Source organism: Eleutherodactylus coqui, chromosome 1 (genome assembly GCF_035609145.1).
Source record: "Eleutherodactylus coqui strain aEleCoq1 chromosome 1, aEleCoq1.hap1, whole genome shotgun sequence".
Taxonomy (NCBI): Eukaryota; Metazoa; Chordata; class Amphibia; order Anura; family Eleutherodactylidae; genus Eleutherodactylus; species Eleutherodactylus coqui.
Window position 1 is genome coordinate 277,719,973 of NC_089837.1, and position 12,541 is coordinate 277,732,513.

A 12,541-nucleotide genomic window follows, 5' to 3' on the forward strand; every position below is an offset into this window, starting at 1 on the left:
ATTTACGTAGAAGCAGTATGGGCAAAGCAGCAGAAAAAGATTTCCCTGGCAGCAGTGGAGGGAGAGCATAGTATTTGTAACATTTCAGTAGTAGCAGTATAGACAGGCCCCAGGAACATTTACGTAGAAGCAGTATGGGCAGAGCCCACTATTAGTTGCATTTCTGTTATAGCAGTATAGACATGCCCCACTAACATTTCCGTTGAAGCAGTATGGGCAGAGCCCAGTATTAGTAAAATTACAGTAGTAACAGTATAGACCAACCAAGGTAACATTGAAGGAGCAGAAGTATCGGCAGACCGAAGTTACATTTCTGTTGCTGAAGTATAGTTAGTCCCCTGTAGCATTACTGTGGCAGAAGTATAGGTAGGCAGAACAGAGTTACATTTCTGTAGCAAAAGTGTAGGCCAACCCCAGACACAGTGCTGTACCATGAGTGCAGGCGAAGCCCATAAAATTACTTGGATTACATTGTACGCGAGGGCCCAAAAAATTGGTGTACAGACAGTGCAAATGTACTCCACAAAAAAATTGCCCATGCCCAACCCAGAGGGCAGTTGAAACCCATTAATCGCTTAGCGTACTGTGGCTTAATTTTTAACTGGGCCTGGAGGCAGCCCAGTCAAAATAAAAATTGGTTCAGGTGGAAGTTTCAATGCTTTAATGAGAATTGAAACAGATAAATATTATTTAGAAAAGTTATATGAGCCTTTTGGCCCACAGAAAAATTGCCCGTTCGCAGTGATTACGTGAGGTTTCAGGAGGAGGAGCCGGAGGAGGAGGACAAATATCATGCACAGATTGACAAAGGTCTTTAGGTAGCGCTGCTGTCCGCTGGTGGAGAAGACAAGTCTGGGGAAATCCAGACTTTGTTCATCTTTATGAGTGTAAGCCTGTTGGCACTGGCAGTTGACAGGCGGGAACTCTTGTCCGTGATGATTCCCCCAGGTGCACTAAACACCCTCTCTGACAAGACACTAGCGGCAGGGCAAGCCAACACCTCCAGGGCATACAGCGCGAGTTCGGGCCACGTGTCCAGTTTTGACACCCAGTAGTTGTACGGAGCAGAGGTGTCACAGAGGACGGTGGTACGATCGGCTACGTACTCCCTCACCATCTTCTTACAGTGCTTCCTCCGACTCAGCCTGGACTGGGGAGGTGTGACACAGTCTTGCTGGGGAGCCATAAAACTGGCAAAGGCCTTGGAGAGTGTTCCCCTGCCTGCGCTGAACATGCTGCCTGATCTCCGCGCCTCCCCTTCTACTTGGCCCTCGAAACTGCGCCTTCTGCCACTAGCGCTGTCAGATGGGAAGTTTACCATCAGTTTGTCCACCAGGGCCCTGTGGTATTGCATCACTCTCAAACCCCTTTCCTCTTCGGGAATGAGAGTGGAAAGGTTCTCCTTATACCGTGGGTCAAGCAGTGTGTACACCCAGTAATCCGTAGTGGCCAGAATTGGTCTAACGTGAGGGTCACGAGAAAGGCATGCTAACATAAGTCAGCCATGTGTGCCAGGGTACCTGTACGCAACATATGGCTGTCCTCACTAGGAAGATCACTTTGAGGATCCTCCTCCTCCTCCTCAGGCCATACACGCTGAATGGATGAGAGGCAAACAGCATGGGTACCCTCTGCAGTGGGCCCAGCTGTCTCTTCCTCCTCAGGCTCCTCCCCCTCCTGCTCAACGCGCTGAGATATAGACATGAGGGTGCTCTGACTATCCAGCAACATACTGTCTTCCCCCGCTCCGTTTCCGACCGCAAAGCATCAGCCTTTATGCTTTGCAGGGAACTTCTCAACAGGCATAGCAGGGGAATGGTGATGCTAATGATTGCAGCATCGCCGCTCACCATCTGGGTAGACTCCCCAAAGTTTCCAAGGACCTGGCAGATATCTGCCATCCAGGCCCACTCCTCTGTAAAGAATTGAGGAGGCTGACTCGGTCCCAGCCTCCACTAAATTCACCCAATGTGCCGTCAGGGAGATATAGTGGCCCTGCCCGCCTGTGCTTGACAATGTGTCCGTTGTTAAGTGGACCTTGCCAGGAACCGAGTTGGTGAGGGCGCGTACAATGTTGCATGAGACGTGGTCATGCAGGGCTGGGATGGCACACCGTGAAAAATAGTGGCGACTGGGGACAGAGTAGCGCGGGGCTGCCGCCGCCATCATGTTTTTGAAAGCCTCAGTTTCCTCAAGCCTGTAGGGGAGCATCTTCACGCTGATCAATTTGGCTATGTGGACATTTAAAGCTTAAGCGTGCGGGTGCGTGGCGGCCTATTTGCACTTTCGCTAAAACGATTCTCTTAGTGACAGCTGGACGCTGCGCTGAGAGACATTGCTGGATGGGGCCGAGGAGAGCGGAGGTGAGGGTGTGGGTCCAGGCCAGGAGACGCTCGTGCCTGTGTCCTGAGAGGTGGGTTGGATCTCAGTGGCAGCTTGGGGCCCAGGGGGAGAGGCAGTGGCGCAAGCCGAAGGCAGTGAACGGCCTTCGTCCCACCTTGTGGGGTGCTTGGCCATCATATGCCTGCGCATGCTGGTGGTGGTGGCTCCCCGGCTGATCTTGGCGCGACAATGGTTGCACACCACTGTTCATCGGTCGTCCGCAGTCTCAGTAAAAAACTGCCACACCTTAGAGCACATTGGCCTCTGCACGGTGGCTTGGCGCGAGGGGGTGCTTTGGGAAACAGCTGGTGGATTATTCGCTCTGGCCCTGCCTCTACCCCTGGCCACCCCACTGCCTCTTCCAACTTGTTCTGCGGCTGCAATTGCCTCCCCTTCTGAAGACCTGTCCTCAGTTGGCTTATCACACCAGGTGGGGTCAGTCACCTCATCGTCCAGCGGCCCTTCCTCCAAATCCTCTGTGCGCTCCTCCCTCAAACTTACTGCCCTTTCTACTACCTCACTGATAGACAACTGTGTCTCATCGTCATCATGCTTCTCACCCACTGAAAGCTCTTGAGACAGTTGCCGGAAGTCCCCAACCTCATCCCCCGGACCCCGGGAACTTTCCAAAGGTTGGGCATCGGTCACGACAAACTCCTCCGGTGGGAGAGGAACCATTGTTGCCCAATCTGGGCAGGGGCCCGAGCACAGTTTCTGGGAGTCTGCCTGCTCCTCAGAATGTGTCATTTTCATAGAGTGAGGAGGCTGGGAGCAAGGAGGAGCAGCAGTGAGAGGATTCAGAGTTTCAGCAGTGGACGGCGTAGAAGACTGGGAGGTCGATAGATTGCTGGATGCACTTTCTGCCATCCATGACAGGACCTGCTCACACTGCTCATTTTTTAATAAAGGTCTACAACGTGGACCCAAAAATTGTGATATGAAGCTGGGGACCCAAGAAACTTTCCTCTCACCTAATCCCGCAGCAGTCGGCTGCGATTCACCTGGACCAGGAACTGGGCCTGTGCCCACATCCTCACGTGGAACTCCACTTCCTCGACAGCGTCCACGTCCTCTACCCCTACCCCTACCCCTCAGCATGGTGGATTAAGAATCGAGCAGAGACAGAGCGGTGTAAAAATGTTTGTGAATTATTGCCGCGCAGTTGGTGGCTGGTAGTGGTAATATAACGCAAAATGAAGCCAGAGATAAATTATAAGGAAGGCTGCATGCAGGCCTTGCTGTGCACTATGCAGTTTGGATGGACGTTAAATCCCACAGGCCACGCAGGCAAATGCACTGGGTCACCGGTAGCCGTAAAAAGGATTTCTTTTTTAAATCTCCTTTATTTTCTATGCAATGCACGCTGAGGCTATGCAGTGTGTATTGCACTTTCAATCTATGGGTGTCTGACACACTGTGCACTTCTGAGGCAGCTGGTGTGTAACACAGAGCAGTGTAAAAAATTTGTGGTTTCTTGGCGTACACTTGGAGGCAGACAGCGCTGACGTTACGCTAACTGCGGACAGAAAAATATTTTAATGAAGGCTGCACGCAGGCCTTGCTGTGCACTATGCAGTTTGGATGGACGTGAAGTCCCACAGGCTACGCAGGCAAATGCACTGGGTCATCGGTAGCCGTAAAAAGGATTTCTTTTTAAAAATTTCCTTTTTTCTCTATGCAATGCAGGCTGAGGCTATGCAGTGTGTATTGCACTTTCAATCTATGGGTGTCTGACACACCGTGCACTTCTGAGGCAGCTGGCGTGCAACACAGAGCAGTGTAAAAAATTTGTGGTTTCTTGGCGTACACTTGGAGGCAGACAGCGCTGACATTACGCTAAGTGCGGACAGAAAAATATTTAAATGAAGGCTGCATGCAGGCTCTGCTGTGCAATACTGAGGTACTACAACTCCCAGCAACCACGAGTTAAATGCACACGGTCACCGGTAGCCCTAAGAAGGACCGTTGGGGTTCTTGTAGACAGGATTCTACACTACCACTGTCCCTGCCTGACCAATACTGCCCCTATACTCCAGTACAGCCTGCAGCCTGAGAATGCTATAGCCTGCATGCCCGATATACATAAAAAAAAAGTGCAAAACTGCTCACAGCAGCCACAACAGTAATGCACTAGGTGAGCTGTGGCCCTAAGAAGGACCGTTGTGGTTCTTGAAGACACTAACTCTCCCTATAGCAGCAGCAGCACTTTCCCTGATCTCTCTTAGCGTGTATTTGTGGCGAGCCGCGGGCGGGCCCACTTTAAATACTCGGCGGTCACTTGATCTCTCCAGCCACTCACTGCAGGGGGGTGGGATAGGGCTGGAACGTCACAGGAGGAAGTTGTAATGCCTTCCCTGTGTTTCTATTGGCCAAAAAATGGTGCAAATTTCTCAGGGAAGGAAATGGAATTGACTCGAATACCGCGTGGTGCTCGTCTCCAGTAACGAGCGTCTCGAGTACCCTAATACTCGAACGAGCATTAAGCTCGGACGAGTACGCTCGCTCATCTCTATTGCTGAACCATTCGTCAATCTTTGAAAATTCCTGGAGAACAGGAGAAGTCCCAAAAGATTGGAAAGGGGCAAATGTTGTCCCTATCTTCAAAAAAAGGAAAGAAGGTGTATCCAGGAAACTACAAGCCTGTGAGCCTGGCTTCTATATCGGGAAAGATCTTTGAACAAATTATTAAACAGCATGTATGCAAGTACTTTGATGAAAATAGAGTAATTAAGCAGAGCCAGCATGGGTTTGTAAAAAACAAGTCATGCCAGACTAATCTAATTTCTTTCTATGACAGTATCACCGACTGGGTTGATCAGGAAAATGCGATGAATATAGTTTATCTTGACCTTAGTAAAGCATTTGACAAAGTATTTCATACCATATTTATTGAAAAAAATGAGCAAATATGGGATTGACAAGGCAATTATTAGGTGGATTTACAACTGGCTGAGTGATCGTACTCAAAAAGTGGTCATAAATGGACATCCAAGTGGAAGAATGTATCAAGTGGGGTACCACAAAACTCTGTCCTAGGCCCAGTGTTGTTCAACATTTTTATAAATGATCTGGAGGAGGGAATTGATGGGAAACTGATCAAATTTGCAGATGACACAAAGCTAGGAGGGATAGCTAACACTAGGGAAGAGAGAGAGAGTATTTAAAAAGATCTCAAAAAGCTTGCACTGTTGGCAGCAACTAACAGAGTGGTATTTAACAAGGAGAAATGCAAAGTTCTACATCTGGGCAAGAAAAATGAAGAAAGCAAATACTGAATGGGAGGAATTGGGCTGAGTAGCACATGTGAAAAAGACTGGGGTATACTAATAGAACATAGACTGAACATAAGTCAACAATGTGATGCAGCAGCCAAAAAGGAAAACATAATTCTGGGATGTATTAAGAGAAGCATAGAGTCTAGATCATGTGAGCTAATTATCACCCTCTTCTATTGCTTAGTCAGACCTTATCTGGAACACTGTGTCCAGTTCGGGACACACCACTTTAAAAAAGACATAGGCAAACTGGAGCAAGTTCAGAGAAGTTAGAAGAAATGGGATGAATCTGAAAGGGAGGAGACACACATTAGCTATTAGAAAAAACTTTTTGATAGTGAGGGGGATCAATGAGTGGAACAGGTTAGCATGGGAGGTGGTGAGTTTTCCTTCAATGGAAGTCTTCAAACAAAGGCTGGACAAATATCTGTCTGGGATGATTTAGTAAATCCTGTGCTAAGCAGGGGGTTGGACCCAAAGACCCTGGAGGTCCCTTCCAACTCTACCATTCTATGATTCTATGTTTAGGCCCTTGTAAACAGCAAATGCTCACTAGATATCACTAATTGTCTGCATCATAAACAACATGACACCCCCCACGAGCGGAAATCAACTGTGATTTTCCATTCACGGGCGAGAATCGCAGCATGTTCTATTTTGTGCGGAAAATCACATGGACTGGTTCCGTTGCAGTCAATGGAAGCCGTCCTTCCCGCGATACTTCTGCAGTGAGCACTGCAGAAGTATTGCGGGAATCCACGGCACAGCCCAGCGCCGGCGCATCATGCATCGAATCACGATTACCGTGAGCAGAGGAAAAACCGCAGCATGCTTTATTTTCGACATTGCGGAAAGGTCGCGAAATCCGGGGTGGGGAAAAAAATTGAAAAAAAAAATCTGTACTGTGCTTGTCTGACAGAAAATGCAGGTACAGGTGGACACCGGCTGAGCATAGGGTCAGATTCTGCTGCGGGCTGCTGCATGCGGAATCTGACCCATTCGTGTGCAGGCAGCCTTATACAGGCAGCTTATATTTGATATTGTTGAATATCATATTCTAATGAATAATCAAGTAATTAAGAATATACATTTACTAAATTCTTTGCAACTTACTGACTTGTTATAGACTTTTACACATACTAGTTTCAAGGGGGATAACGCGCATATATAGCAATTTAACGTTCATGCAAAAATGGTTGAAGTGTTAGTAAATGAAACATTCTCATGAAATGAACAGGAAAAGGGCTTGCACCAGTGTATAGGTGGAGTACACGTATCTTAGAACTTCTTCAGACGGTTGCATGCGCAAATACACTTGCTGTTACAGAGCGTATTAGCGCATCAACCTGTCAAAACGCTTTTTTTTTACAATAAAAGTCCACGCTATTTTGTGCAAGCAAAAAAAAGTTAAAAGATAGTTCCTGCTCTATCTTTTCTCGCATGTAGAAAAACTACATGCGAGAAAGATAGTTCAAGCCCTATCTTTTCTTGCGCATTGTAATATCATGCGAGAATCACGCTAGTGAACATAAAACCTTTCTGAAATCACGACCATCTGAAGACACCCTAAGGGCCCTTTTACATTGCATGATTAACATTCAAATTCACACTGGATCGTAGGAATCTGAAAGATAATCATTTTTAGTGTAAAGGGCTGCATGATCTGCACGACGAACAATATATATATGTTTTTCTGTTGCTTCTATGCCTGACAGTTGTCCCATGTAAAAGAGCTCTTATAGTCATTATATTGTCCAACACAGCATTGCCCATCTTAGACAGACTGGCATATTTTTGACTGAGATAGGCCGCCTGCACACGGGTGGATTTCGGATTCCGCAGCAAATACTGCCCATAACATGCTACTGGAAAAAATGGTTTCCTCTACACGAACATAAATCTATTGCGATTTTTTTGTATTTGTGGAGGAAAAATCGCAGCATGTTTTATTTTTGCGCGGATTCCAGGCAAATGTCTTTCCTTAAAGTCAATAAAAGCCGTCCGATCTGTGGCCCATCCGCAATGACATTGCAGAAAGATTGTGGATTCTGCGTCATCACCTACTGCGCATGTCCGTGTCATCACCTACCGCGCATGAATGACAGGGGAGAGTTGCCTGTGATTGTCTGAGCGCCTCAGCCAATCACATCAGCTCTTTCAGCAGGCAGGGATTTTAAATCCCCGCCTGCTGATAGGTCAGTACTACAGAGTTGGGGACAGCGGATAGAAGACGCGACTGAGCCCCGGCAGCTGAAGGGAGGTGAGTATGTATTTTTTTTGTTTTTTACACTATTGTTTACTATTTTTTCAGGGAAAGGCTTATATTTAAAGCCCTTCCCTGAAATCCAATGATGGGTGTCGGCAGCAGGATCCTCTACCAGAACTGCCACGTGTGACAGCTGCAGTAGGGAATTGAAGAATTCCTCTGCTGCATCTGTCACAGATGTGGCAGGTGCAGCAGTAGGGAATTCTTTTTACTAGCGGGGATGAAGGAAACATCTGCCCCATACGGCAGATGTGTTCTGCATCCACAAGGGGGACACAGCAGCGGCGGAGAGGTAAGTTTTTTTTTTAGTTTTTTTTCTTTACACTTAAATTATTGTTTTTCAAGGAAGGGCTTATATGTAAAGCCCTTCCATGAAAAACAATTCAGGGGTGCAGCCGCAGCTCCACTGAAAAATGCTCGAGGCTCCCATTGACTTCAATGGGGTTCGTTACTCGAAATGAGCTCTCGGGCATTACAAAAAGCTCAGCTCAAGTAATGAGCACTCAAGCATTTTGGTGCTCGCTCATCTCTACTTAAGTCAAATCTATACAAAACGCATTTTCCTACCTTGCAATTTACTTGGCGGAGAACTTGACTGCGTATGATGTGGAGATCCGTGTGACAAAAGTGGATTCATGTGGTGTGCATGTGATGGTCCTGTGCTATAGGCATCCATGGCCAATTTCTGTCTGAAAGCTTCTTCTTTCCGCCTGTTAGCAAACCAGTTGTATACACGAACCTCTGTCACTAAATTTGATCCCAAGCCATGTGCCTTTGATGGAGATACTCCTCGCTGTAGACATTCTGCTCTGTAAGCATGAATCACAAAAATGAGAAGGAAAAAAAAGTTAATTGTTAAAGAGGTTATCCAGCCAAATGAAAGATTCTGAAAGTGCTCACGAACAGGAAAAAAAAGACAAAAGAAGAAATTCTCACCTCCCAAATTCCCCATTGCTCCCATTTCAATGGTGTCCAAATTTCCCACTATCTGCTTTCTGCTGCGGTGATGATGTCACATGACTGCTGAGCCAATCACCGGCTTTCTTTGGTAATTAACAGATGCATATCCCTGTGTCAGGATGTCATCACTGCTGCAGGAGGTGGAAAGCCATAGGGAAATTGCTATCACTCAAAGGGAGTGGCGGGGAAATAGGAGAGGTGAGTATTGCTACTTTTATGCTTTTGTAGCCTGATGAACAACTTTCATAATTTTTTGTTAGATAAATGTTATATTTTCTTTCTTCAGTACTGTTTTTGATACTTTGTATTACTAGCCAACCTGTGGGAGAAATATACATTAAAGAGTTGTTGCGTATTAGACTTTTATTTTTTATTTATTATTTATATAAACCTATTTATTCTATTGCAATTTAAAATTAGGGAATACAATAGAATAAACTAAAGTCAAGATACTGTAGAGTTCATTTCCTGAAATCTTCAGCAAGTAGTGAGATACAAGTACAGACCACCCTACAGTAGTTTGTAGAGCTTGCAATCTACAGTAAGGGCTCCTACACACAAACGGATTTACATTACATTATGTAATCTACGGTCGGCATGTGCAGCAAATACCATCCATAGTGAGCTATGGAAAAATCGATTCTTCCTTAACACTCTCGAAAAACGAATTGTGATTGCCGCGAGCGGAGGAAAAATCACAGCATGCTCGGTTTTTGTGCAGTGTCAGCCTAGCGATGACGTTGGAAAAGCAAATGTTTAAAAAACAAAAATCTGTACTGCGCATGTCTGACAGCGGCTCACCGTGACTATCCGATGTGCAGAAAAATAACAAAAAGATAGGTACAAGCGGACACCAGGTAAGTACAGGGTTGGATTCCGCTGCAGGCTCCTGTTCGTGTGCAGGCGGACTAAAAGAAATTAGAGCCTTGATCATTAGATACAAGTGTTTATTTTGAACAGTGGACCATCCATATCAGGAATTATGAGTAGTGTAAGTGATCTCTGCATACATAAGTTTAATTAGGGAGGTTTGGAGACTGCAGTAAACTTTGAATCATGCTGCATTTAGACGTAACGATTATCATTGAAAAAATAGAAACTGAGCGACAATTGTCCTGTTAAACACAAGCCAACGACCAAACGGCGAAGGAGAATCATGCACTTTTCATACATCATTCAGTTTCAGCAGGACTAAAAGTCATCGTTGACTTGTACACTTATTGTTGTGATTAAACACTGCCCGCTCAGTTTTTCCCATAGGATTGTGAAATACTGAACAAGAAGTGAATAATTCTCAATGATGATCTGCCTGTCTAAACAAACTGAATGAGAGCGAATGAGTTAGCAGTGACGCCACCTGCTCGTTCAAACAAAAATCAGCTTGTCTAAACAGGGCATAATAGTGGCCACACACATTAGCTAGAGGTAGGTTGATAGCTGAACAACCGTTGAATGAGTGATTATCTGGTAAACAATAGTTTTGCTGACACAGCTATGCAAATTTTAGACTATATTGGTCAAAACAGCCGTTCAAATTGTCACATATGTTCATTTACATCGGGCAAAAAGGATAGAAATTTCTGGGAACATTTTGTCATTCGTGGGCAAAAGATCTTTCTTAAGAACCAAAGATTTTTCGTCAGACTATTGGATGAAAATTTGAAACACAACCAACTTCTTTTCAGAAAATAAAGATGTGTCATCAGTTTGCTAAAATAATTGCTGATTGCTAAATTTCACCTGATGAATGATCATTTTACTTGAAATTGTCCATTTTAATCGATTTTATTATATGGTGTAAATGCTTGTTCGGAGGATTCTTGGTCCAAACACATTAGACTAAAGTTGATGAAAGTGGAAGATTTCAACCAAAACGATCATTCAGTAGGTAAAATAAAATTATCAATAGTTTTAGCTAACCAATGACAGACCATTATCATCTGGAGAGCAATATTTTTGCATTTTAAATTTTCGTCCTGCTCTAAGAAAAATTTTTTTTCAAGGTCCTAAAAAATGTTCCATTTATGAAAGACCTTTCTTTTACCAAATGATCATTCGTTGCATATGCAGTCCTTGACCATGTATGGCATATACTTCCCCAGAGGAGCATGCATGGCCTTAAAGTCTTCTCACTCATCTCCACTACACGAGGCTCTGTACTAAAGGAAGAGCTCCCCCTTTGCCCTGTTCTTTTAGTATAGAGCCTCATGTAGTCTTTCCTGCTAAGCTTTTTTCAGACTTAGTTTATCTGGCAGCATCTTACCATACATCCTGGCAGTTCATGCAGGGATCTATCTTTAGTGCATAGCAGTTTATTGCTGTTTGGTAGCGCGCACTAATTGCAGCAAGTATCACAGTCTTGATGCTAATGTTTGTATATAATTAGCAAGACAGGATCGTGTCTCTCTTAGGGCCCATATAGACAGGACAAATGATGCCCGAACCTCGTCCCCGCATACACTCGCGGTGCATACACTAGCGGTCAGCAGGGGGATGTGGAGGCTGCAGGAGATTTTTCTCCTCGCTCTCAACTGCCCCTCTCGATTGACTTAACATAGCGGCTGTTCAATATTGAACAGCTGATATTTACACTGAACGATCATCGTTCAGCTCATCGTCCATCGTTTATGCAGCATAAATGATGGACGATGAGCTGAACAATTGTTCAGTGTAAATTGCAGCCACTCAGTATTGAACAGCCGCTATGTTAAGTCAATGGAGAGGGACGGGGGAGCGCGAGGAGAAAAATCTCCTCCAGCCGCCGTGCTGTGGGCCAGCGATACTAGCTCCTGTGCAGCACAAGAGCGAGTATGTGTGAGGGCGAGTGTCGGGCATCATTTGCCTGACATTTGTCCTTTCTAAATGGAGCTTTAGACTGGTCAAGTCTACTGTATTACACTCAATCATGCTATATTGAGATTGATATTTTAATTCATTGTTGCTGTAATATATTTTACTACCATATCAATAAAGGTTATTTTTAAAGGGGACTGAACTGCTCATGGCAAAGCCCCTGGTGGAACTGGTTACCCTTGCTCCCCCCCCCCCCAAAAAAAAAAAATTTTGTTCGCTTTACCAAGAACTGGACATCCCTAAAAAATTGATGAAAAGACCAGAAGAAAATTGTTGCAGGAGGCTGCCAAGAGGCTTATAGCAACATTACACCTGCAGGAATTTCTGGTAGGTACTAGTTGTGTAGTGCTTATGATAGCCATCTTCCGACTTCTTCCTATGTGGACTGTGGGGTAGGGATTCACTGAATGACAGCTGAGCGCTGCCTGTGATTAGTCACAGCACTCAGCCAGTAACAGGCAGTGCTCAGCCATTCATAATTCAATGAATGGCTGATTGCTGCCTGTGATTGACTGAGCGCTCAGCCAATCAGACACAGCCCTTTCAGCAGGCGGGGCCAAGCGGCTAGACTCCGAGCCCCGACAGCGGTGGAAATGTGAGTATATATATTTTTTTACACATGCTAGGAATGACTTTCAGGGAAGGTCTTATATTTAAAGTGCTTCCTCGAAAATCACTGCAAGGGTTTTTTCGGCAGCCTATTGCTTTCAATGGGGCCACCGGGAGCAGCTGCAGCCCCATTGAAAGCAATTAGAGAAAATCGCGATCCTCTGCCACAGCTGTGGCAAGGGATTCTTGAGTCCAC

At 45.4% G+C, this 12,541-nt stretch overlaps 1 protein-coding gene across 1 annotated transcript in view; it reads right to left on the reverse strand.

The window, feature by feature from the left end:
• HNF1B (HNF1 homeobox B) overlaps positions 1-12,541 on the reverse strand; it is a 129,683-nt gene that overhangs the window by 79,079 nt on the left and 38,063 nt on the right. Inside the window, exon 4 of the mRNA XM_066583953.1 lies at positions 8,491-8,732. Coding sequence (XP_066440050.1) covers positions 8,491-8,732 — 242 coding nt within the window. The remainder of the gene's footprint in view (positions 1-8,490; positions 8,733-12,541) is intronic.